At 40.5% G+C, this 26,211-nt stretch overlaps 3 protein-coding genes across 13 annotated transcripts in view; 2 read left to right on the top strand and 1 right to left on the bottom strand.

The window, feature by feature from the left end:
- The window catches only part of syne1b (spectrin repeat containing, nuclear envelope 1b), a 100,166-nt gene extending 87,852 nt beyond the window's left edge, over window positions 1-12,314 (top strand). For 7 of the 11 annotated variants that reach the window (XM_049595234.1, XM_049595236.1, XM_049595235.1 and 4 more), the window contains 14 exons: window positions 99-281; window positions 440-577; window positions 1,092-1,283; window positions 1,402-1,729; window positions 3,388-3,456; window positions 4,656-4,783; window positions 5,109-5,235; window positions 6,038-6,249; window positions 6,566-6,766; window positions 6,873-7,001; window positions 7,124-7,336; window positions 7,575-7,667; window positions 8,613-8,671; window positions 11,205-12,314. In XM_049595234.1, the coding sequence (XP_049451191.1) occupies window positions 99-281; window positions 440-577; window positions 1,092-1,283; window positions 1,402-1,729; window positions 3,388-3,456; window positions 4,656-4,783; window positions 5,109-5,235; window positions 6,038-6,249; window positions 6,566-6,766; window positions 6,873-7,001; window positions 7,124-7,336; window positions 7,575-7,667; window positions 8,613-8,671; window positions 11,205-11,445 (2,313 nt within the window). In that variant the 3' untranslated portion in view covers window positions 11,446-12,314. The remainder of the gene's footprint in view (window positions 1-98; window positions 282-439; window positions 578-1,091; window positions 1,284-1,401; window positions 1,730-3,387; window positions 3,457-4,655; window positions 4,784-5,108; window positions 5,236-6,037; window positions 6,250-6,565; window positions 6,767-6,872; window positions 7,002-7,123; window positions 7,337-7,574; window positions 7,668-8,612; window positions 8,672-11,204) is intronic. The other 4 variants (XM_049595243.1, XM_049595237.1, XM_049595240.1 and 1 more) reach the window with 3 other exon arrangements.
- Window positions 12,315-12,401: 87 nt separating this feature from the next.
- On the bottom strand, window positions 12,402-19,992 carry ccdc170 (coiled-coil domain containing 170). Its single transcript, XM_049595244.1, has 8 exons — window positions 19,788-19,992; window positions 19,401-19,583; window positions 18,691-18,993; window positions 17,520-17,720; window positions 17,232-17,405; window positions 16,770-17,012; window positions 16,309-16,512; window positions 12,402-12,756 (listed from the first exon to the last, which is right to left on the bottom strand). Exons 1-8 carry the CDS (start codon window positions 19,812-19,814, stop codon window positions 12,493-12,495), a joined length of 1,599 nt encoding a protein of 532 aa, XP_049451201.1. The 5' UTR covers window positions 19,815-19,992; the 3' UTR covers window positions 12,402-12,492.
- Window positions 19,993-21,043: 1,051 nt separating this feature from the next.
- On the top strand, window positions 21,044-26,171 carry rmnd1 (required for meiotic nuclear division 1 homolog). Its single transcript, XM_049595839.1, has 12 exons — window positions 21,044-21,213; window positions 21,641-22,118; window positions 22,212-22,317; window positions 22,424-22,499; window positions 22,885-22,924; window positions 23,037-23,137; window positions 23,239-23,345; window positions 23,445-23,509; window positions 23,637-23,713; window positions 24,029-24,149; window positions 24,241-24,357; window positions 25,590-26,171. The coding sequence occupies exons 2-12, from the start codon at window positions 21,672-21,674 to the stop codon at window positions 25,620-25,622; spliced, it is 1,290 nt and encodes a 429-aa protein (XP_049451796.1). The 5' UTR covers window positions 21,044-21,213; window positions 21,641-21,671; the 3' UTR covers window positions 25,623-26,171.
- The last annotated feature ends 40 nt before the right edge of the window (window positions 26,172-26,211 follow it).

The raw sequence follows: 26,211 nt of genomic DNA, 5'->3' as shown, positions 1-26,211 counted from the left end.
CAATTTAAAAACTGAAACAGGACACATGAAATTTTTGTGACCCAGTGGGATGGTGCTGTTGATTAGCACTACACTAATATAATTATGTGTTCCTGTAGGCCTTCCAGAGGCAAGTCCATGAAAGCCTAACCCAGCTGGAGTTAATCAATAAGCAATATCGCCGCCTGGCTAGAGAAAACCGCACTGACTCTTCCTGTCGTCTGAGGGAGATGGCTCATGATGCCAATCAGCGATGGGACAACCTGCAGAAGAGGGTGGCATCCATCCTCCGCAGGCTTAAGGTACATATTCATTGTTACATTCATCATATTGTGTTGATGGTAGCATCTGTGTGACTGACTGAATGACTGATGCAGCTTAGTTTATTCTACATGTTATACTTGCACAATGTACAAGTGTAGTTCATTCTAACAGCAGCATCTCTGTTTGAAATGTGCAGCACTTTATTAGTCAGAGAGAAGAGTTTGAGACGGCCAGAGACGGCATTTTGGTGTGGCTGACAGAGATGGACCTGCAGCTGACCAACATCGAACACTTCTCTGAGTGTGACATTCAGGCCAAGATCAAACAACTCAGGGTGGGTTTGTCACAGTGGTCCAGACAAACATGGTCTGAAAACTATTTGCAAAGCATGCTTTGGGATTTCTTTCATTTTATTGACTACCAGACACAGTATGTGTGTATATATATTTAGATCTATTGTACCTTTAGACTCTCTGAAGATTTTGGCACTTGAGATTGTCCTTTCTTAGTATAGTGTAGCAGGGCCCAAATATGAATTGAGAAAGAATTTGAAATGTTTAACTCTTGATATATTTGGATTTTTGCACCTTATTTATCTACACATTTTCTTAGGTTTTTATTCTGATATTTGTTATTGTGAAGAGCAGCTAGACTGACTGATATTGCAAGATTACATCGCACAACTCATACTGAACATTAAAATGATTAAATCAGGAAATTGCCATCTGTGACGGGCTGTCCATTTTGAAATTAAGGCTGTGAAAGAGCCTGGTGTTTAGCCTGAAAACAGAATTAATGAAGATTTGTTTATCTGTGCTCTTCCTCCTCCTCGTCTTGCGTTCCCACAGTCATTCCAACAGGAGATCTCCCTCACTACAGCCAAGATCGAGCACATCTTTCACCAGGGAGAGGCGCTGATAGAGAAGAGTGAACCTCTGGATGCAGCTGTCATCGAGGAGGAACTGGAAGAGCTGCAGCGCTACTGCCAGGAAGTGTTTGGTCGAGTTGAGCGCTATTACAAAAAGCTCATTCGTCTTCCTGTAAGACCTGATTTCATATTTTTATTGATCGATTATTTCATGATCTATTGTGGCTTGATTCCAGGCACTCGAATATTCAGCACAATCTGTACATGTTGTGTCTATGCTTCTTCTTCAGCTTGCAGATGATGATACCGAAGTGTCATTCTCTGACCGTGAGCTGGAGCTGGACGAGCCCGGTGACTTATCCAGCCTTCCATGGGGTGAGCGTTTAGGGGATGGCTTCCTGTCACCTCTGCCCTCCTCTGGCCGCTCAGCCTCCCTAGCTGCTCAGCTCCGGACCGAGCGCTCGGGCAGGGACACCCCAGCCAGTGTGGACTCCATTCCCCTCGAGTGGGACCACGACTACGACCTGAGCCGTGGGCTGGAGAGCGCTAGCAGGGCCCTGAGAGAGCAGCAGAGCGAAGAGGGCGACTTCCTCCAGCGGCCTGCCTCAGCATTGTCAGGTTAGTTTCCAAACATGCAAAGCATTTTGCCTTAAGATAAAGTGATGACTGAGACTTAAAAGAAACCTGTGATTTAGAGCAATGGTGTATGAGATATGGTGGCTATTTCTGAGATGTAGAAAACAGTTAAGTGAGGAGGGATAGCATCCTTTAATCTAATGGTTCCCAGTCATGAAACAGTGTCTAGTTACCACCTCTTCTCACAGATTGCAGAAGTCCTTGAATTATGATCAGTTCCACCAAAGAGGATTTTCCCCTCTAAACTCCTGAGGTTGTTTCACTGAAATAATTGTTAAGTATGGGATTGTGAATAATTGAGTTTCAAAGAGGTAAAACTATCCAGTATTTCATGAGAAAACAACCAAAGATCACCTTGTCTGTGCCGATATATACAGCAGAATAATATTTTTTTTCTTCACTGTCTAATTCATCATCTTGTGACCCCTTGCATCAGTCCAGCTAAATGCCAATTTGGCTAATTCTGAACAGTACTAAGGTTCATCCCAAGAAACATGGAAGCTTTTCTGGTGACACATGGTGGCCCAACACCTTATGCAGACACTTAATGTTGTTTTTTACTGTCATTTGTCACCCGTCTGTAAATGTTACCAAGACTATATAACTGGTAGAAAAAGAATATCTTTGAAAAATCACATGTGGCATAAAATTCCAGGCATTATCCAATATGCTATAAAATACGGTTTACTACATTGAGGGATCTGGTTGTTCAGGAACAGTTTGATAACAGACTTTTTCACATGAAACCTCTCTTGATCATACAATGGTGACTTCATACAATAATTCTCCATAATTTGGTGCAGAAAATTAAGACCTGACATGAAAAGATGTAAAAAAAAAAACAACAACAACAACAAAAAAACAAAACAACAACAACCCACTTTTCTCATTATTACTTTTTTTTTTTTTTTTTTGCAGAAATAACAAGTTAAATTGATTTCTCAGTTTCCCTGTATATATGATTAGGGAGGAGCAATTACTGGTCAATAAATGTCTTCTAGCCTTATGCTTCTTTACTACCAGAAGCTAAACTTAACAATATTACAAATACCCAAAGTTCAACAATAGTTCTTGAAATAAACTACAAAGAAAGTTACTATAAAACAATGTTCAACACTTCTGAGCATTGTTTTCTGTCAGCCATAACTGGACACCACAGAGTGTAAATGCGCAGTTACGCAAAGGTATTAGCCTGACGCCGACAGCTTCATCCTGATTAGTAGATGGTGAGGAATTTGAAAATGGCAGCAACAAATTAACGTTGCGTAAATACTGACAGCAGCACCATTTGTCCAGGAGCTTATCAATATTTTGATACCAACTAGTTTGAAACTGGTGCTAATTTAGTATTAGTTCTCGATAACCATTCCTATTTGGGTTTCAGCTGTAGTTTTAACCATGGACCAAGGAGTATTCACATATACTTGGTAATACATGGTTTATTTTAGATGCTGGATGAGTAAGGTTTGTGACACAGCATATTGTCAATACAGTGTGTCTTCCTGTGACCGATAGCCGTCAAACTCTGGTGCATCAGACGAGGTTACAGACAACAGATGAATAGCAGGTTAATCAGTTCATGGAGTCAAACAGTGTAATGCCCACTGCTGAATGTGTGTACTGTATAATGTTTCTTCCAGATGTAGTGATCCCAGAGAGCCCAGAGGCCTATGTTAAACTTACAGAACAAACACTGAGGTCCTCCACTGGTAGGCAACAGCAGACCCCAGCATGCCACAAGTGTTTGGGGCCAGAAATAACAGCTGCACTCTGAGTGATACCACACTGATAGACTATTCACCAGCTTGGACTTTGATTTGTGTTGATTTCCTCTCTTATACACACTTTGGGCACACACTGTAACCAATGGCAACACGTTCTAACACTGGGGGATAGGGTCAATTCCATTTGTATTTCTTCAATTCACTGGTTCTGCCTTGGTTTCTAATTCTGCAGAACTGAAATGGAATTCAGCCTAACCCTTCTTTCTAACTGGCTTTCTTACTTTGGTTTGCAGTTCACTCCGTAGCTAACCTCTTCAGATTTATTTTGATGTGCTATTTGTGTTTTACAAAAGCATGATGTTTTACTGTCACCGTGAACAAGTCTGAGCTTCTTGCTGAGGGGATGGCAGATTTGTTTGAAGTAAACTTTTCATAGGCTCCGTTCATACAGAGGCACATGGCGTAAGGAAAAATGCTTGTTAAGGCCTGTCATGATGATTACGTTATCCCATAAGTTACCCTTATATGGACATGATGATGCCACAATAAACAGCAGGGGTTTTCTGACCTTTATTAGACAAGGATGTGGCGGTTCTTCCCTTTTTTTCTCTCCACCCCTGCCTGCATGTGTGAGTTCAAAGAGGACACCACGTAGCTTACTGCTGGCCTACAGCTGCACTTTTGGAGTGGAAGACGCACAGTCCTGATAGTTGTTATCTTGCCAATCCCTGGCAATTAGCCAAAAAGCCTGTTGTTTGCAGTTTTACCCTCTGACAACTCATTCTATTCTCAAAATGGCAATGATATAATTTATCGCAATTATTTGTGGGACAGTATATCGTCCAACAAAGCAGTTATCATGACAGGCCTATGCTTTTGTACTCTCTGTTTCAAATGAAGGATGTGACTCCTAATGAAAGCAGGACAGGAGAGCACTGTGATGAGGTTGAGTGTGTGTTACAATTTTTTGAAAATGCAGGGACAACCACTTGTCAAACTGCGATGGGCAACATGAGTCACAAGTGACCTGCGTTCCCCTCTACTTCTTACAACTCATTTGCTCTCCACGTCTTGTGTTTCTCTGTCTGAACGGGGCCTTATCTCTTCATGGGGTGTAAAGCATATTTTTAAGTGTCCATTATGATACAATATTTGGTCATAATCTGTCCATGTGGTGTCTACAGGGGAGGTTGCCTCTACAGAGTCACATATTCACCCTCTGGATGCCAGTCGTTTCCACCTGCAACAAACGGACAGCAGCCGCAGTCGCACACCCACAAGCACAGAACTGGATGCCTCATATATGGGATATGTATGTGTTACTCTTATATTGAAATGGGCACCAAACTGTACATTAAGTGATAATTAATTCTGTTTTACCTATTTAAATGCAATCTAACAGCCAACATGAGTATAAGACTAGAAAACTCATGTTTATTTATGTTATTATGTAATGCCCAGACAGATTTTGTTAACTTACCACCAGTCAATGATATATCTTTCACCTTTAGAGCAGGACTTACTACACTATCCAGGTTAAAATGTATGTCCTATCCTAAAGTATGTAATGTAACCTGCTTACACTGATTGTTCTGTACAAAATAATACCAGTAACCCAACATACATTTATTGTGTAGATGCGGCTGCTGGGTGAGTGTCGGGGCAGTATTGACACAGTGAAGAGGATGGGCTTTGAGCTGAAGGAGGAGGAAGACACAGTGTCTGGACTGGCGGATCCCAGCAGCTCAGAGTCCCAGACATCAGGTAATACTTCACCCAAACCAAGGGGTAGGCAACCTGCAGTTCTGAAGCCACATGCAGCTCCTTAGCCCCTCTCCAGTGGCTTCCTGTGGCTTTTACAGTTGTTTTTTTAACATTTTAATTTCTATTCATCAGTGTTGTAGGTCTAAATTCTTACATTCTCCAGCTGTAATAATGTGTAGCCTATACACAGAATAACAATAAATGTTTGTACATTTCATTAACTAAATGTGCATCATACCTCTACAGCCTGGCACCTTTTTCTCTAAATTTTTCTGCAGCTCAATAGCAGTAGCCACTCTTGAGTCTAGCTCAGGTAGCTATGAATTTGAAGCCAAAAAGGGATAGTCTCAGAGGAAAATAGATAATTTGATAATGCACTGAAAGATTTTTATGCTTTTACTGCCAACGCTGTGAAGTCAGTGTAAAATAATCATAAATAGCCCACTGCAGAGTAGCCATTTTGTGATAAAACACATTAATGAATGCTCATTTAGACCCATTAGTAATGTTGATAGGCTATTTTAGACTGAATAGCTTGTCTTACCTTCATTATCAGGCTCCAGAAAGATTTTTATTACTATTACTTTGGTCAAAAATGGCTCTTTGGATAGCAAAGGTTGCCGACCCAAGCCCCAACCTATCCTCCTACATGTATGCACCCTACATTACCATACATTCAGATGAGTGTTTATAAAAAGAAAATGTTGAAATGTGTAAATGCGAAGAGCTTTCATCCAGAAGGATACAACTCTGGTATATTCAGCTTAAATGACATATCTTTTCCTTACACCCTGCAATCTAGGAGTGATTGAGCGCTGGGAGCTCCTGCAGGCTCAGGACCTCAGCAAAGAGATGCGCACAAAGCAGAACCAGCAGCAGTGGCAGCAGCTGAACTCTGACCTGAACAAAGTTTGGACTTGGCTGGGAGAGACGGAGGAAGAGCTGGAGCAGCAGCGGAGGCTGGACCTCAGCACCGACATCCAGACCATAGAGCAGCGCATCAAGAAGCTCAAGGTATTATTGTTTTCTTTTTGGAAATACTTTTGCATGATGCATTTCCCTTTTCTTTATCTTTTAAGTTTTTTTCTCTGTCAAATATATAGAATTTTGTATTTTGAAGTGTTTCTTTTTTATGGGTCATCCTGTAGGCCTATGGTGATAATTCCTGCTGTCGCAACATAGAAACTTGATGCCTGTGGTCATCCTTGTTGGTTGACCTGCTGGGGATCAAGTTATTATGTTTGAACCTTGTGTTGTTGTGTTACATCCTTTGTATGTTGCTCTGGATGACTGCGTTCATTAACTGTAAAATGTAAATGGTTGTCCACAGGAGCTGCAGAAGGCGTATGACAAACGCAAGGCTATTGTGCTGTCCATCAACCTGTGCAGTGCTGAGTTTGTGCAATCTGACACCGAGGAGTCCCGAGAGCTTCAGGCCAAACTGAAAGACATGAACAACCACTGGGACAAACTGGGCAGCTCACTGGAGGAGTGGAGGTCTTCATTACAGGAAGCTCTCATGCAGTGTCAAGTAGGTGCCTTTAAGACACAGAGCAGTTGTTCTGAATGTTACTGTGAGATTGTTTCATAGAGCTGGAGTTGAATCTCTACTTTCCTGATCCACATCTGACTAACAGGACTTCCATGAGATGAGTCACGGTCTGCTGCTCTGGTTAGAAAACATTGACCGCAGGAGGAATGAGGTGGTTCCCATCGACCCCATCCAGGACAGTGACACTCTCCACGAGCATCATAAAACACTTACGGTACAGAAATATAATTTATACAATGCATAACTATAATTTATGCAAGAAGACTGTATGAATACTCCCAGTTTCTCCTGCTGTTTTAGAATTTACTGTATGTCTCAAATTCACAATTCCCACAGCAAATCCGCCAGGAACTGCTGGACTCCCAGCTCAAAGTTGCCTCGCTACAAGACATGTCCCTCCAGTTGCTGGTCAACTCTCAGGGCAGCGACTGCCTGGAAGCCAAGGAGAAGGTCCATGTTATTGGGAACCGCCTCAAACTGCTGCTAAAGGAAGTAACCCGAGACCTCAGAGAGCTGGCGAAGATTCTGGACATCACCAGCAGTCAACAGGTAGATCATCACTTTACGTATACCTGCGCAGTAGTATAGGTTAAAGGGATTTGTTTCTAAAGTAGATTTATGAAAAGTCATATAAAGGTTTATTTGATTTGAAACAGAAGACTTTCACTTTGGTCAGGGGCCTGATATTTTTGCTGAAGGGACGGATTTGATCTACAGGCTGCTACTGTCTGGTATTTCATGTGTCTGTCTTTCTTTCCTCTCTTTGTATAAATGTTTCCTTTGCCAGGATCTGTCATCTTGGTCATCAGCTGATGACCTGGACACGTCCGGGTCCCTTAGTCCTGTATCAGGAAGGAGTACACCAAGTCGACGACGATCGGTAATGTACACGTCTACCTGTACATGCTGCTCTGTGAGAGGCCAGGTGTTCGGTTACCCCTCTGAGACAGTGCATACAGCAACTTGTGCCCCAAATGCCCCGTTGAAGGCCATATTCACCCCTGCCATCCCAAAATCTCTCCTCACACCTTTCTACACCTCCACAACCTGCTTTACACTCCCACCCTCTGAATTCTGAACTGTTTTCCAGCCTTTTACTCTTCTTGCATGTTGTGTACTCCCAGAGCAAATACCTGCCAGAGAACTGGGGAATCCTTTCTTTCTAACATCTTTATTTCCTCCTCCTTTCTCTTGGATGACTTTTTCAGTTTTGCCCTAGCTGTCACTTTTTCTCTTCCAGTATTTCCACACTAAAAAAATTCTATCCTACAAATCTTTTTTTCCCAGTAGACTTTCCTTTACTTTCTTCTCACTCTAGTTTTATTTGAATACTGACTATCATGAAACTGCTAAATGTACAAAAGAAGCATAGAAACTGTGATTTTATGATGTAGGAGGCATGATACCATATTTGTTTTATATTGTAGGCTGCAGGAATGAGAAAACAATATTTTTTGCATCAGTTTTGATTCAGTATGTATCTAAATATCAGTCCAAATAAGCATGTCGCTGCTTATATTATGTGTATGTTACTAAATGTCACTGTTATCAAAGAGACCCATGCATCACACTGCATAATTTGTAGCTTCCTATTTGCAGTCAGTTTGTTGCACTCACGAGCCGAAGCACTTCAAAGTAGTCGAGCACTTTGAAAAGCCAGATTCCTTGTTATCACAGGTTACAAAATCTACCCTCACATATGATTTTGTTGCTGCTCTTCTTTCATTTTGGGATTTCTTTTCATCGGTAGCTTTGTCTTGATTTGCCTGGACTGAAACATACTTTCTTTCTTTTACCTCCCCCTCCCCCTGTTCATTGCAAACAGCAACGGGGCAAAAGTAGTCTGTCACAGCCTGGACCCTCTGTGAGCAGTCCACACCACAGGTACCTTTCTGTTGGTTTCTAGCACACCCAGAAGATAATGGAACTCATCAGCCCATGATGCACTTGGAGGCCGATTCATGCTTTCTAATCCTCCCCCAACAACAGCTGTGTCTTTAAAGAATAACAAACCCCAATTTCAGTTTCTAATGCTTGTGCCAGATTAGCAGCTCATGATAGTGAATTCCATCATCTTCTGTCAGTCTAGACGCTCTGTGTAGGCTCGGTGACGAGGTGCAATGCAGCCCACACATCCTCGATAAAAGAGTTTCACAAGGGATGGTGCAAGGCCTCTTCTCCGCCAATGTCCTTGGCTGCTTAATATCGCTAACCGGAGGGCATTTTTCTTACGTATAACACAAATATTCCTCTGTAGCTAACACTCCTTCGCTGTTACTGAACACACACATCCTTTTTTCTCAAATTGCCGAGCCAGTAAATGTCTGCAATGAACAATGCAAAGGCTGCAGTTTCTCTTTCTCTCTTGCTCTATCTCTTTCTTATGTGTGTGACATTTCTTCTTCTGCTGCTGCTATCTCACCGACTATCCGCCATCCCCCCCCCCCCTCAGTCTGTCATCTGTGAGTCTCAGGTATCCATATGTGACGTGGTAAGGGGCACTTTTGGTAACAGCATAGGACAACCAGAGTGTAAATCATACATCAATCCATGCATTCCTGGAGTCAAGATTCACTTTAATGAAGTACATTTAGAGAGTACAGCAGGACTGTTTTCTCTTAACTTAAAGAAGTAAATCACTTGGGGGTTTTTTCCACAGTTGGTAGGTGTGAGTAAGCTTCTTTACAGTAATTTCCATTAAGTGATTGTGGCGTCTAACCTTTGAGGCTGAAAGAGGACAGTTTTTACTGAGGGTGATGGTGACTGTTAATGATACAGTGAGAAAGCAAATAATAAACTTCCCAAACTATTCCTGTAAAGGTTGAGTTTGGTATTCTTCACCTGGACCCTATTTTCCCATGTTTTTGTGTCTGAGTCACTAATGGGAACAGTTTTTGAAATTAGTCCACTATTGAGTGAGACTGCTGCAGACAACAGCGACGAAAGACTGCAATTTAACCACTTAAACATGTTCGCACTGTCAGTTTACGCTCACTGACAGTGCTTTTTTGTCACTAATAGGCTTAGATTATTATTATAAGTATCTGGCGACATTATGGAGAGGATTCCTGCAGAGGTCGACCTTTTTATTAAAGAGTACGATCCTTTTTGTTTAACCAGAAACAGAAAATCCAAAATCACTGTCAGCAAACCCACCAGACTTCATTCAAATAAACAATAATTTTATCATTCTAAAACGCACATCTTTTAAATGTGACTGAAACGAATTAAAGCCCACAAAAACGGTCTTGGCTCGTCTTACCACTGTTCCAGCAGTCCCCAACTCTGGTTTGGTTGAAATAAACCCTTAATTCACTTCACAGTTAGATATGAAAATATGCTGCCACTACAGATGCTAAAATTGATCTTTATTTAAATGGAGTTTGGTGGCTTTGGTGATTTTGGGGCTGTATGTGGTTAAACTAAAATCATCTTACTCTTGCACAAAAAGGTCCGTCTCTGTAGGGATCCTTTCCATAATGTAGTCAGACACTTACAAAACAATCTGAGCCTGCCAGTGGCAAAAGCAAGCACTGTTAGTGAGCGTAGATTACATTAGTGATTACAGTGCAGCCTGTTCTGGCTCAATACTGCACCAATTAAAAAAAATTGTTGTTCCTATTACATAGACACAAAAACATGTTAAAAGAGGGTGCATGTTTAAAAACACCAAACTTGCCCTTTAAATATAGCTTAGCCAAACTACCTTGTCAAAGAGCCTTTTTCTAATTGCTATGCTCTTCTTGCCTCGGCATGCTTTGCATTTTTCAACAGGACAAAACTTCAAAAAGTCCTTTTAAATAAGTATCTAATTACCCAGCTGATACTTGCAGCATGCCTTTTGTCTTTTATCCTAACATCCTTTTCGAAGGAATGCAAGCTCACGTATTAAATGTATTTGTTTGGTGCAGGACCGTACAGTATGAATGCTTTTGTGACTGTCTTTGTAACTGTGTTTATCCACCCAGTCTCAGTCAGCATGTAGATCACAATGTGAAACATTGTCCCAACATTGCTTCGAACCATGTTGGCGATGTCTTTCAAACACAGCATGGTGCTTGTGTCGAGCACTGTCACACAGTTCCTCTGTCGCTGAACTGAGTTCTTATTTGGATTGAAAATCAGTAGACGACACCTTAACAATGAAGTCTATGGAGAGAAGGATATTAGATTACAGAGCAGTTAAAGTGAAGTTTATTTATTGAATTAGACTAATTTAATTAGTCAGTTATTTTTGCTGAGTTTATTTTTGTGCACAGACAGGAAAAACACATTTAAGGTTGCCATAATGTGTTTACACAAGTCTGGAAGTAGGGATTCAGATGACAGATAGGAGTTTGTATGTAGTTATCGATCGATGTGGGTCACTAAATGTCAGTCTGTGCTGTGTTGTGAATGCTTGTGTGTGTGTGAGCAGGTCTCACGACGCTGGATCCGTTTCCTTCCCTTCTGATTCGGAGGCACCTTCAGGTCGTAGGTCCTCATTCCTGTGGCGCGTCCTCTGGGTCGCGCTGCCTCTCCAGCTCTTCCTGCTCCTGTTAGTGGTCTTTGCCTTCCTGCTGCCAATGACCGAGGAGGACTACTGCGCTCAGTCCAACAACTTTGCTCATTCCTTCTACCCGATGCTCAGCTACACTAACGGACCACCTCCTGTGTAGGCCGGCTGTAAGAGCATTTCATCTCAGTATTCCTACATCAGTATGACTAGAAGTGGTATCACGTTGACGTCATTTGAGAGGTCGACTATGTCGGGAGCAAAAACTGATCTTGGTCATCCATTTGTTCTGCAGAAAAACGCTGCCATCTACAATTAATATCTTCATGTGTAGCACTAGCATCTCACTATGTTACTCTGTGTAATGCTGTGTCGATTAAGGAGCATCTTTGGTGCAACAAAAGTGAAAACACTGTTTTTGCCCACAGTGGACGTTGCTGGATGAACGAACTGAAGATCAACTCAGTGTCATATACATGTTGTATTTCTCTGGAGAGATCTGTCAGTGGATAGCACCAAAGTTAAATGCTGAAATATAGCCTGTGAATTTGCTTGTAACTCATTTGTAAAAAACAAAACAAAAAAACATTTAATATATCTTACATTGCAATTATTTTTTTACCTGTATTTTGGCATGCAGTTCTTTGCTTTTATTTACTGACATCCCTCATTGTGTCTGTGGGAAACAGTCCATTTTTAACTTGAATTACATCGATTCATGTGAGATTCATTTAAGCCAAGTCGTGTGTTTTTAATATCAAAGCCAGAAACATTTCAAGAGTTTAACCTTCGACATCAGTCACCCATGGTCTTTATACATTTTGCTGTTTTATTTTTTAAACAAGATATAAAATATGACTTTATGATTGAGAAGTATGACATATAGAACTACTGTATATTTTGTATGACCGTCAGTTCAGTATCAAATGTATAACAGTCCAGGACTATTTAACATGTGTATATAATAGTAAAAGGTAATATGAGAAATGTATGTATATGCGACCATCAAAAACAATGAATGCCAAATCCTCATCCTGTCGATATTTGTCTTTTTATTTGATTTTTTAAATGTGAATTTACATTTATTTGTGCAACGAATCATATTTCAGCTTCTCCTGAAAACACAAATAGGAAAACATGGATACATTATTTGACAACAATAATACATTTACATTCTAAGTGCAGTTTGGCAAAAGTATGATGTATAAATCTATGCTTCATGAAGGGGAGCTGCAGACCTAGAGGTAGAAAGATCGAAGGATGAGCTGTCACGAAGGTCCTGGATTTGGGGAAGATGAGACCTCTGGTGAGTTGGACAGTGCCAGGGCATGTTAACATGATGATGAAGGTGGTGATGGTGATGATGAGTGTGAAGAATGGTCTCCAGTAATTTGATGATGTCATAATTTGAAAGAGCCGGGGCTGTGGCATCCAGACCCAACATCTGGGAAACAACCATCCGGAAATCCACCAACTGAACAACAGAGGACAAAGAATATATCAGTTTGATTTTAAAGGCATAATCTGTCATTTAAAGAAACACTTCACCACCCAGATGACCTTTTGTATATCAATTATTTACCCCATGCTATGCTGAATTTGTGAAAAAATCCAAAAACAGAAAATTCTTGATGAATTGAATTTATGAGGGTCCACCTTTAACATAAGCAAAATTATACCAATTCTAGGGATGTCAATGGTTTCTTGTTAATTGGTAACCACTGAGAAATATTTTTGATTGGTTATGCATGTCAATCTACAGGTTAGTTTTGCTGCTCTTCTGTTTACTGCACTGCGCACCACTCAGGTTTGGCGAGGTAATGTTAGCTAGCGGCACAGCTCATTCAGGATTACTGCTACTAACGCTGTCCTGACCCAACAGCATTGCTGAAAACATTATGCCCACCCTCAATGTTGCTCCAGTGAGTAAGTAGCTCAATTTTTAACAAATCCACTGTAGCATTGTTTCCTATGTTAGCCTATCACTGTTAGCATAGTTAGTGGTGTCAGCATAGCTAGTAGTGCTAACATAGATAACAATGCTAAAGGAGTTTTGCGGCTCAAAATGAAGGCGCTTACTTAACAGGTTGACATGGGAGGAGACTGGAGAGTGGATATCATGTTACCGGTGCTAAACGCCACACGAGTGGCACCGCTAGCTAGGTCCCACTTGACCTGGGCTGTGCACAGTGGAGTGCAGCCAAAGCTCAAGCTAGATAACCAGTGGAGATTGTTGGGTGGGGAGTGGGCACTGTGATTCCACATGATAACGCAGCTAGCCGCCTGTCTCTTAGCAAAACCAACAGGGAATTATAGCTGCTGCGCAGCAATGGGTCGGGTCCGGGCATTTTTAAGCAATTCTGACCAAGCAGAAGAATTGGAAGACATTTAGGAATTTAGCAACACAATCTGCCTTTTGTATCAGCTGAGGCTTGAATTCACAACCTCTGAAACTAAGAATTAATCTCTATCTCACTGAGCTAATTAGTTAGTGACAATTCATGTGTAGCTTCACAAATTGACTAAGCCAGACGTGCAGGTTTAGCAGCCATCCATGCATGGAATTTATTTTAACAATGATTGATTTGCTTCATAAGTGAAATACTGATGTTTACCTAGTTGAGCTATGTGCAAAGTGAGAAGCCTTAGGTGGTTTCACACTGAAGTATTGACACTGGATCTTTGTGCAAAGTTTGGTTTATTTCAAGCATGAGAAGGCAGATTTTCTAGCAGAAAAAAGACTTGAAGATGCTGCACAGTGATCAGTCACGCTCAGGCAATTTTAAGCAATAAGCTGGAGCACAAGAAGATGTTTACATTACAATGTGGATTCTGCACTAGTTGAGGCTTGAACCTGCAACCTCTGGAACCTAAGACAGTCATCTACCACTCTGAGCTAATTAGCAAGTAGCAATTCAACAGTGGCTTCACAAATTGAGTAAGCCATTCACTGTTGTGTAGGAAAGCAGCCATCTGTGCATGGAAAGGCAGATTTGAAACCACTGTAAAAAAAAAAAAAAAAAAAAAATTCAGTTATTAAGACAAAAATCTGAAAATACACATATTGCATCTAGACAGCATGGAGATGTTGGTAATTTATTTGTAACAATGATTGATTTGCTCCATGAGTGAAAAACTGATGTTTAAAATTGCAGTCAAAAATTCAGTTTTTGAGATAAAATTCTGAAATTTGCCACAATAGAATTTTGTCATTTTTTTCATGAACATTGAAGATTTATTTAGCAAGAATTTGCATGTATATGTTTACAGTACCGTTTACAGTCAAACATTTTGATGCACTGTAGGCTCAATTTTTGATAAATCAAAAATCTGAGAAACATAGTTTGTGTAGGACAGTCTGAAGATGCTCTGTAGCAAGTTTGGTGTCAATTGAGCAAAAATTGTGGGAGGAGATAGGTTTAAGAAGTTTTACAGTTTTTGAAAAAAACAGAGTGATGAACTTCATAATTTTTAGTAGGTTTAAATGTACAAACATTTCTTCAGTATTGGGGCTACAGTTTGATGAAAGTTGTGAAGTTGTAGCACATATGGTTGATTTGTTATGAATTTTCAAAGTTTTGAACCTTAGACGCTTGCTGTAGCGCTACCATCAGGACTACTGGCTTGAGTTTACAGCTGAGGATATCTGGCATGAGACTGGACCTTTGTGCAAAGTTTGGTGAGTTTTCACCCATGGGAAGTATGATTTCCTCGAAAGAAGAAGAAGAAGAACTAGGATTAAAATAGTGTCCTGGCAGCTTAGCTGGCCGGACCCTAATAAACTAAAAGAAAGACATTTACATCACAAGACATTAAAATTTCACCACCTCTAAATGGAAAGCACTTTGAAAAGTGCTAAAACTCACTGAGTCAGTGGAGCACCTGACTAAAAGGAGAGGCCTCTCTTTTCTTGAAAATTAACGAGTTAGTTTGTGGTTAATGGGTATCGACCTGCTGAAAGCAGAATTAAGAGAAACCAACATTCCCAATCAGAACATGTGTTAACAAACTTACACAAAACTCATGCAGTATAATCCAAGGCTCATTTATCCTCCAGCTTCCCAATTTGGGTCTCCACGTCGCTTAATCTGTTCAGCATAGCTCTGGTGTCTTTGTTGAGGCAGTTAATTGACTCAGCCATGCCGTGCATTTCAGTACCAAAGTCTTCTTTTATTTGCTTGAGCTGCGATGAGATGTTTCTGGTCCATTTTGTGGTGTCTGCTGGATCATCCTCATTGTCTCCAGGTTGTTGCTCGGAGGACAAGGCAGTGTTAAGGGTGTATGTCACCATGCTGCAAGCTGAGCCAAAGTTTCGTGCGTTGTTTTCCTTCTTGCAGTTTCTGGTATTGCTCTCAGATCTAGACATCCCCGCATTTTCCAATAAAATGTTACCAAAGTGTTACAGTAAGACTTGTCTCCACTGAGCCATTTTGGCGTCTGACGTGCCATCTTATCCCATCACCTCATTCTCATTTATCCAACTGTATAGTCGATGCTTACCAGACAGACAGCCCTTTCCAACGTGGAACTGAACTACAACTAAAACTTAGCGATGCTCTCTCTAAAGCCAGACTCCATTGAGAAAAACAGTAATTTTACCTCGCTGAACATGGGAGCTGCTGGTCTACCTCGATGACTTTGGTGAATCCGAATTAACATTTTAAAACACCAAAGTCACACAGACTAACTGATCGAGGCAGTGGTAGACCAGTAGCTCCCAAAGTGACTTAAAGTGACTTTAAAGAGAGCATAGAAAAGTTAATTTTTTTTGCTCAGTTCCCAGTTGCAAAGGGTTGTCTCTTTGGGAAGTGCTGAGCATACGGCTGGATAAATGAGACTTGGATTATGCTTCCCAAGTTGTAAGGGAGTTTTCAAACAGATGATTTGATTTGATATAGTTTTGCTTGTTACAAGTGGTCACCTAGATCTTAAGTTCATCAAGAATTTTCTCTGTTTTTGGATTCTTCATTCACCGTACAGACATGCGAGAAAAACACAAAACCTCTCGTACTCATCCTTCCCTCACCTCTCTCTCCCTGTCAGACAGCTGAGCCAGGCTCTGTCTGAGGGTGTTGAGTTGCTGCTGGTCCTCTCTGGTCTTCTTCTCTTGGCTCTGCAGGTCTGAGCTCACTGTGTTCAGCTTCTTCTCCACCCTGGTCTTCCCCTCCGCCAGCTTATTCAGCTTCTTTTCCTGCTCCTGCATGGTCTGACTCTGTTCCATGACTTTCAACTTGGCACGTCAGACAGAGGTGTTCAGTAAGGCAACTGTTATTCAATGGCTTTATCAAGGCACTCTTGAATACTCTGATAATTAAAATATATACACGGTTTTCAGTACCAACCTGCTTTACGTATTTAGTGCACAGTTACAAAGCATTACTCCTTTCACCCACACATACATAGATATAAACACAAACACATAATAAATTATGAGGCGAAAAGGCCTCTGGATTTAATTTTTGGGGCCTGAACCCGTCTCCCCTCTACCTTGAGCTCATTGGTGTGGGACAGCTGGGCCTTGAGCTCAGTGTTGGACAGCCTGGCAGCCCTCAGCTCGCCTTGGAGACGCTCAAGTTTCTTCTGCAGCCTCCTGGCCTCCAGATGAGCATCATCTCGTTCCACAGCCAGCGCTGATCGGCTCCTTTTCTCCTCCTCCAGCTCGGACACCTTCTTCCTCAGGAGCTGGATGTGGAGTCCTTTGCTCTCTAGCTGGTCTTTCTGTGACTTAAACTGTTGGGAAAAATAATATTTTTGTTACATGTTCATCACTGGTCATGCCACAACAACTGAAAAGGGAGCATTTTTATAATCAAATAATACTCTGCACACTTGTAGAAGCTTGTAATTGGTTGTTTAAAGCCATTTTGTCGTATGTAAAACTAATAAAAACTGACAGTAATTTCATTCTAAATACCAGTAATACCAGCGTGAGGTATTTGTGTAGCCTACCTTTCGCTGTAGGCTGTAGGTCAGGCTTTTGCTCTCCACCAAAGCAGCTGTCTCTTGTTTAACAAGCTGCTGTGCACGTGACATGATAAGTTTACGTCTCATGTCGAAGCCCAGATCCACAGCAATACTGTCAACCTTCATTGACTCTGACAGCTGTTCCAGGAACTCTTCATACTGTTAACAAAACATGGATATATGTCACCGTAAGCTTCTCTGATTTAAATCCTTTTCCTACATATTTAGCTGCAACTGTAACTTATTTCCCCCTGCCACTATGACTTTACTCACATGCTGTTTGCTTTGTCTCAGCCCGTCACGATGCACGTCTGCTGTCAGCAGCTCAGTCTCCAGACCTTGCAGTCTCTCCCTTAGGTCCTGGACTTGCTGCTCTGCAAGCTGAGCCCTTTGCAGTGCACCGTGCTGGAGCTCCGTCTGCTCGCTCAGCTCCTCAGAGACATGACACAGCCTCGACTCCATCTCTGACCATGACTGCCTCCGAAACATGTAGTAAGGATGCTGGTATTTATCTCAGAGTAGGAATGTTAATTTCAGACATTGTAACCTGAGACCCAAGCGTAATGTAAAAGTGGAGACCAGTGTTGGAAAATAACTAAATACAATTACTCAAGTATTTTACCACGTACAAATTTAGGTACTTGTACTTTACTTGAGTATTTGAATTTCATGATATCTGACAACTGTCATCACAATTTTGCAGATGAATATTTAAACATGTAATAAACATAAAATACATGTTATAAAGTAAATAAAATGAGTAAAATAAGCTCTTTCACAGCTGGCTCGTGTCGAAGTGTGTGAATTTGGGGGTAAAAATCATGGTGGTTACATTTTTTGAAACTAGATATAAATAGACATTGGTCATTTAAAGTGCTTGATTGTATATATTTTGGGCAAAAATAGAAACTGAAGTTCTTTTGATTTTTTTTAAACTTAACAATAGTAAATAGGCTCTTTATAATTGTTGTTTGTGAGCTCCTAGACAGCCTCTCAGTTCTCATTATAAAAATTCTCTGCGTGAAAACAGTAATCAACCTCAATCTGTGTGTCGAACTACGCCATGTTAAGCCCTTGATTTTGAGGGAATTGGCCTGGAAAGTCTGTGAAAAGTACTTGAATATGATGTTTAAAAAGATGTGGGAACCCTGTCAATATTAAAATGATGCTTACATCTTAATCCATCACAAATAATAATAATAGTCACTAATGCTACTGTTTTAAAGAAGTAAGTGTTGAAATGGCCACACATTAGGCTATGACATTTTCAGTTCATGGCCTTACAGGTAAATACTTGTAGTAATATAAAGAAGAACTGGGGATTTCATCGGCTTGTGAACCTGATGATGGCCACAGGTAGGTCTCACAATAAAGTTGCTTATGTTTTAAAATGTATTTCCTTTCACCTTGTGCCAGAATTTCCCCCTACCCTCTGACTCCTCACCTTATTGCAGAGGTTGTCCAGATTGTGTAAGACATCTTTCTCTGTGGGCAGGATGACACTTTGAGACTTCCCCTGCAGCAGGCCTGCTGCCTTTTTCAGGAACGTCTGCAGCTTCTCCTCAGCTGCCTGCGTCTCTCCTTGGCTTGACTGTAGCTTTCTTTCAAGCTCCTCCACCTGTTTCTCCAAACAAATTGACTCTCGCCTCGCTGCCTCTATGACTCTCTTGCTGGCCTCAAGCCTCTCCATCAGGGTTCCCCTCTCCAGATCAATGCTCCTCCTTCCCACCACCAGGCCGTCTAACTCCTGAGAGAGGTAGAAACACAACAAAGAGTTACACCAGACGATGGTGTGTTTAATATAAGACCATGTCCAGGAGGAAATTTCATGTGGTTCTTGATGGTTGCAGTGCAAAACCATGCCATATGGCCCTCTGGCCATTTTTACATTCACACTAAAATTTTAATTAATTCACACTGGGATTTTTTTCTGTATATTGAATGTAAATAAGTTGCCAAAGTCCATAATAAAGCATCAGAATAAAACTTGTTTAACGAAATAAAAGCATTAGGGGACAGAGGTCCAGGCAAATTATTCATATATTATTTATTAATGGTTGTTTATTAATTGGCCCTTTGCCTCCTGGTATTTTGCAAAAGTGGCCCCTGAGCAAAGCAAGTTGAATCCCCCTGGTTTAAAGGCCGTGTTAGTACCTCTTTGAGTGAATCGAGTGCTGCTGCACTGCTGACAGCCTTTTTCCGTTCTCGGTCCAGCTCTGCCACCAGCCTCAGCACCGTCTCTCTGCTGGCCTTACACTCCACCTCACAAGACTTCACACTCTCCTCCAAGACAGCAATTCTCATCTTCAGCCTCTCCCTCTCATTAGACTGGTCCACCTAATAATAATAATAATAATAATAATAATAATAATGATTCAAAAATAAGAGAAGACTAACAAACTCAACCAAAAGACATTTTTTACAATTATAAATTAAAACCTGGTTAAGAAGCTGCCAATATTATGTGCAAATTATTTCCTGACCAATCACAAATGTGTACTATAAAGAAAGGTAAAATAAATTTCTGTTGTGTTATCATACCTCATCAGAGTTTTCCATAACTTCCATAGTTCAAAGTTGTGCAGGGGGAGTGAGTATACAGTAGAGCCTTGTCTCTGTTTTAAGAAGTCTCCAAGCAACACCAAACAGAGGCTATACCACACTCCACCAGAGGGGGTGCTGTAGCTGAAAACGTCTGACATCTGGAGACTTTATCAGTAACAAAAAAAAGGACATTGAATGCAAATCAAATGTAACTCATAGCTTGTAAGCGTGTTTAACAGGTCAAATAAATGCATGAAATACCATAGCAGACTCAACATCATAAACTAAAAAGCTGATGAAGGTGCATGTGAAGGTTAACTGACACCTGATGATTCTTTGCCCTGAGTTCAGACTTCAAGGTAATCCTTCCTCTGGCACCAACTTGAGCTTTTCCAGTGGCATTGTCTAAAACGGTTTACACCTTCACTAGTCACCGTTCACCATTGAGGGATTACATGTAGACTGTACGGTATTGCATGCCACTGTTAATCATCTATAGCAAGACATGATGGTTGTTGCCACTTGGTTAGTTCATTATGTTTGCATTGCATTGCAGAATAAAGTTAGTAAACCATAAATTATACAGTCATATAAGCTCATAAGGCTTACTCGAGAATTAAGGAAACACTTAGAAATGACAGGTATACCAAATAGTGGACTTTTCAGCCCCTGAACCCCTTAAATGACGCAATGTCTACTTGTTACACCTTATGGCAGGTTATTAGTGCCACAGTGTGGACATGGGAGTGCTTATTCACAGTGAATATTGAGTGTAATGTATATGAACCACACGAAATTTAATAGATTGGAGAAATGTCAGGGGAAAAAAACAACCATTTTGAGGAACAAAAGTGTAGTAGGTGATCCCTCCTGCAGTCTGGAAGCCACTGGCCTAGTGATAAGACAGGTCAAACCCAATTCTCGGATGAAACGAATATCTGGTACAGATGAAGTACTTGTTACCAGTACGAGAATCATACGAGTAAATCAGCAGTTAATGACGTGTGGCGTAACTCATAAAACAAATATGACCATTTGATTTTAGGGGCATACAGCTGGAGAAGACTTCGTCCCATAAAAATGACAAATATCTTTATTTATAACTTATTTTTTAAGGTGTAATAGTTAGTGTGTGCGGGGGGCACAGAATTACTGGCTGTGCGAGGGAGTCTGAGCCTGCCAGTCAGCGTTCGGGGCTCAATTCCTTACGTTTCCTACGTCATTACGTCACCTCAAACAGGAAACGAGTGGCAAAAAACACCAACAACTTTATTAGCAAAGCACAAACACGCCTCCCAGTTCTGTCATACAAGTTTCAGTACACCTATGCTGAGCACACAGTTATTTTTTAACATAACTGCCGTTTTCCGGCGCGTTGAATCATTTTAATAACGGCTCGTGTTGACTACTTTGTCATTTACCGGTAAGCTAACGTTAACCAACGGCTAACGGCTACACAGCAGTTTTAGCACACACTGATATGTAACGGTTGTGGCACGTTAACCACCTCTGTTGACTTGTACTTAAAGTTATGGGACCGTATTCGTATTTTGAGTATTATTCACACAGTTTATTTAAATGGGTTAATGGTAACCAGACTGTAGGTGAAGATAGTGAAAGGTAGCTAATGTAGTCAAGGTCAGTCTTGTCTGTTTTGGCTCCTGTTTTTGGATTAACGTTGGATTTAAGATGTCTTATGTATCTATTTAAGTGTTTATCAAGATCTAGGTTTGTTTACAGAGGTAGGTAAGTCGTAGTTATAGTCAGGCTGTTACAATCACAGTGTTAAATTGGAGCATAACCAATCATGATGCCTGAAGGTACACTGCCTGTTGTTTCCTGTGTCGCAGCTCACCTGTACTGCCGTCTCTAGCTGGGAAGATGCTTCTCAGGACGTTGTGGTCCAGACTGGGAGCTCAGCGGCCTGTAGAGAGGAAACCAGTCTGCATCTGTGCCTCAGCCTGTCTCTCCCAGTCTGTCCAACCACACAAGTATGAATCCAAACCCAGGACTCAGTCAAACTGGTGTACCCCATGGATCTATTCAAGGACCTGTTCTTTAAATTCTCTTCACCAACAACGGATGCATAGAAGACATGTTCTGCCTGCTTCAGGTGGATTTAAAAGTCATAGCAGCACTTTGTTAGCTGATCCTGCGATGCTGACTACATGTGGAAGTGGACAGAAGCGGTTTTATTCACCTGACCTTGTGAAGTCTGTTTTAAACCCAAGTTTGAAACCAGCAGCCATAATTGGAAAAAGAGTTCCCAAAGGACCAAGAACAAAACAACCTTCTAGAGCCAATCAGCCTTCCCAGAAGGAGGACAAGGTGATTCAGTCTGATGAATGACTGAACCTAAGTGATGATACATGACATGTTTTTATTTAAGGGATTAATTCAGCCTTATGTTTTTTTCTGTAGGATATGATGCAATGTATTGCCTATGCAACAGCTGATCAGTATCATTTGCCAACACTTTGCCATGACTTGATAAGCAAAGGCTTCAGTGAGATAGATTTACCAAGAGGTATGACCAAAAGTTATTCATAGATGACAACTCTCTGGGGAATTAAATTGATATATGAAGCTTGAAACAACTATTACATTTCATGAAAAGCATGTTTTAATTTCAGATGCCGCAAATGTGCTGGTGATAAGCACAGACATGGCTGCAAAACCGGATGATGATGCTCTAATGTTCTTCTTCAGGTAGTGCTTTTTTAGGGTTTGTCTTGAATATAAATTATCCTATGGTAAATTATTTAAAATGATTACTGAATGTGTAGCGATTTAAATGGTGCTTGGTGTCGAACCTCAGTACTACTTGAGTACTGACGAAAATTTGTCCATAGAATCCAGTTTCAGAAATTACTTAAATCTTATTTAATTGCATTGATAGTTTGGCATCTGTTGTTAGATAAAGAAATGGGCTATAGAAAATGATTACATTTGAAAAGTTTTGAAATTCAGACTACCTCCAGAGTATGATATTGGTGTTGAAAATATTTAAAAAGATACCCAGCTGTAGTTGCGGTGTAACTTTTATTTATTTTTTGTCAAATTATAGACTGACTTTTCCAATCTGAAATTTCAGGGAAGGCTCAGTCGTTTTCTGGAATGTTGAAGAGAAAACGGTAAACAAACGATATATTTTTTAAGTTCAGCATTTCATAAGTTGTAACTCTTGCTTACTTTTGTGTTGTAGTCAACTTTGACAATGTATTTTTTTTAATCCTGTCTGTACAGATGAAAAGGGCGTTGAGAATATTGGAACATCATGAGATCCAACCCTATGAGGTAGCATTAGTCCACTGGGAAAATGAGGAGATTAACTACACTGTTGGAGAGTATGCTGACCTTCACTCACCCACTCACACTTGTTTTTGTTTATTTGTCCTTTAAGACTTAGTGTAGAAGTTTGTAAAAGTTAAATCTTAATTTTTTTCAGGGGAAACACAAAGCTTGAGCGTGGCAACTTTATTCTGTGTGACAACATGGATCCACAGGAAGCTGTTCTGGAGAAATTTGCATTTTCAAATGCACTATGTTTGTCAGGTGAGGACCTGCGCCTCAGCTATAAATAATAAAGACTGTTGTTCTGTGGTAGCGCTGCACTCAGCCTCTCTGAGTGTAACCTCATGTTTTCTTTTCCAGTGAAGCTGGCGATATGGGAGGTGTCTTTAGACAACTTTGTAGAGTCAATTCAAACAATTCCAGAGGTACAGTGATCACTTAAGAGCAGGCAGAAAGAAATTATGAATAATGGATTACCTGTAATGGTTGTTTGTTTGTGTGTGTGAAAGGTAGTAGTGCTCCCCTTATTTCCTAATCTGCTTTTCTCCTCAGACGCTGAAGTCTGGCAGAAGAGTTAAATTGTCATCTGCAGAGGTTATGAAGAAGATAGGCGAGCTTTTCACGTTAAGGTAAATTCAGTTTGCTTTAAATAGCAGTTCATCCAGAGGGAACTGCAAACTTTTTTTTGTTTTCTTGGTTTGGCATGATTTTTTGTGTCTTTGTCAGTTTGTGTTTGCCAGGTTGACATCCATGTATTTTGGATTTGGATAGTCGTAATTGCCACTCATTGTTAAATCAGTTTCTTCACTCAATTTGCTAACAACTTAACCCTTAAGTAATTCAGTCAGGTATTTGCAATTTCAAGAACTATTTTCTATTTTCTTTCACACTTTCCATGACAACAGACTGTTTAAAACCTTTGTATTTACTTCCTCATCTGACAGACACTGTATAAACCTGAGGTCTGACCTGCTCATGACACCTGATTTCTACTGGGACCGAGAAAACCTGGAAAAACTCTACGATAAGACGTGCCAGTTCCTCAGCATCAACCGCAGAGTCAATGTAAATAAAGCTGCTCCAAAAAATATTGTGGTACCATAGTTGTACAACTTGTGTATGCTTTTATCTAAGATAGGAAACTGTATGTTTTTAGGTTGTGAACGAGAAGCTGGAACACTGCACACAGTTAACAGATCTGATGAGGAGCCACCTGAGTGAGAAGCACAGCTTGAGGTTGGAGTGGATGATAGTCATCCTCATTACTATTGAGGTAAGCTTGTTCTTATTCAAAGGGTGTCGAATATGGCCGCTTTGTCACGTCCCTCTGTGTCCTTTGATATAGACGCCAAAGGCTTTATGACACGCACCAGGCTTTCAGCTAACTCCACTGTAAAGCAATCCGTGGCAATACTTGATGCTGAGAGCAACTGACATAGTATAAAAAGCGAGAAAGTCCACTTAGGGCAGGAGGGAGGGAAGGTAGTTAGATGGGTCAAACAAAACTGTCCCATGTGCCATATGAAATAAATGAGTCATTGGTCAGTGTTTTGTTAATGTAATTTTTGGTCCCCCCTCACTGGGCCGACTGCCAACGACTTTTAAGGTGGATCGTTAACTTGTAATGTTACTCAATGCATGAGTTGACGACGTGAATCCATCAGCACGTCTTAAATTTCACTGTGACAACTTTGACCATCACTTTAGTTTTTATATGCCACATTTTTAGTAATGAGTGGATCTTCAAGCGTTTATATATATATTAATTTTGACAGGGACAGCATGTATCCTAACCCTCACTCTAAAAAAAAAAAAAATCATTGTGGAGCATCATTTCTGTGGCTTCCAGCAACACTAAACCTGAGCTTGCCTGAGAAGGACTAAATGCACAAACCTGCTATTATAAATATCTCATCAAGAGAGACTCACTGCAGCCTGTTTTATTTTGTTCTGAAAATGTTGGCATACAGCCTCATTCTGTGGACGATAAACAAGGTGCAGACTTCCCTCTGTGTCACCGGTAAAAGGGACATACAGTGAGTGCTGGATGGAGCTGTGAGTGACTACAACTCCGCCCTTTTGGTTTCATAGGTACCATACTAAAAGTGTTTGGTGGAAACTGGGTTATAGATAGGCTACACCAAAAGGTGCCCCATGCCTCACCATGAGACGCACAGGGGTGTGACAAAGCCTCAGTATTTGACAACCTGAGAACGAGAATGGATTGGTAAGATGATGCTCTGATGTGTAAGAATATGATTTTGTGCAAAAGTGCATTTCCATTTTAAAACTGTATTAATTACATCAAGCCTGCCATCTACACCATCTGACACGTTTGGATGTTTGCTAGTCTACTTGAGTTAATTAATAAATAATATGAGAATATAATTCAACAACATTTTGATGAATTTTAGTTTTAAGTTCATTTGTTTTCTGTCTAGTTAAGAATGTATACAGCTTTATTAAATTTAATAATGTTACATCTGTTTCTTGTTTTTCTTGTAGGTTATGTTTGAACTTTCAAAAATGATCTTCTAAACTGCTGCTCCATCAATGCAGACATCTATAAAGAACACTGAGAGCTGCAACTGAAGAATGCTGCACTATCCAAAGGTATTTTGTCAGTGATATGTGACAGTGTTTTCAGGAAGAAACTGAAATCGTGAAGCGGACCTTTGAATGTCCTACTGTTCATGTTGTACAGTATAAACATTTCAACTACTCAATCAATTTATTTTTTTGTTACTATTTCTTTACTGTTTTGCTGAAATCATCAATGAAGACAAAGTGGGAATTTTGGGATCAGCTATTTTTTAGTGTCTGTTGAATTCATGTGGTTAGTAATCCTCAATTCATTTTTACATTATGTGCAAACATCTATGTATCTTTTTCATTATGAAGGATACTGGTTTTTAAAGGAGGGCAGAGACTCTCACCTCGACATGTGACATTATTCATGTGACTGAATGAACAGCAGTAGAAAAAAAAACCAAGATACAATGAAATATTTAAATCCATCAAGTTCAAGAAAACCATCTGTGAGTGCTGTGTTACAAAATATGCAATAAAGTATTTGTTTTAAATGTTTGCCAGTTATGTTTCAGTGTTTGCATGTATCATATCAAAT

Source organism: Epinephelus fuscoguttatus, linkage group LG14 (genome assembly GCF_011397635.1).
Source record: "Epinephelus fuscoguttatus linkage group LG14, E.fuscoguttatus.final_Chr_v1".
In the NCBI taxonomy this organism is placed as follows: domain Eukaryota; kingdom Metazoa; phylum Chordata; class Actinopteri; order Perciformes; family Serranidae; genus Epinephelus; species Epinephelus fuscoguttatus.
The sequence above is the reverse complement of the archived record's forward strand: the minus strand, read 5'-3'. Positions and strand labels throughout refer to the sequence as shown.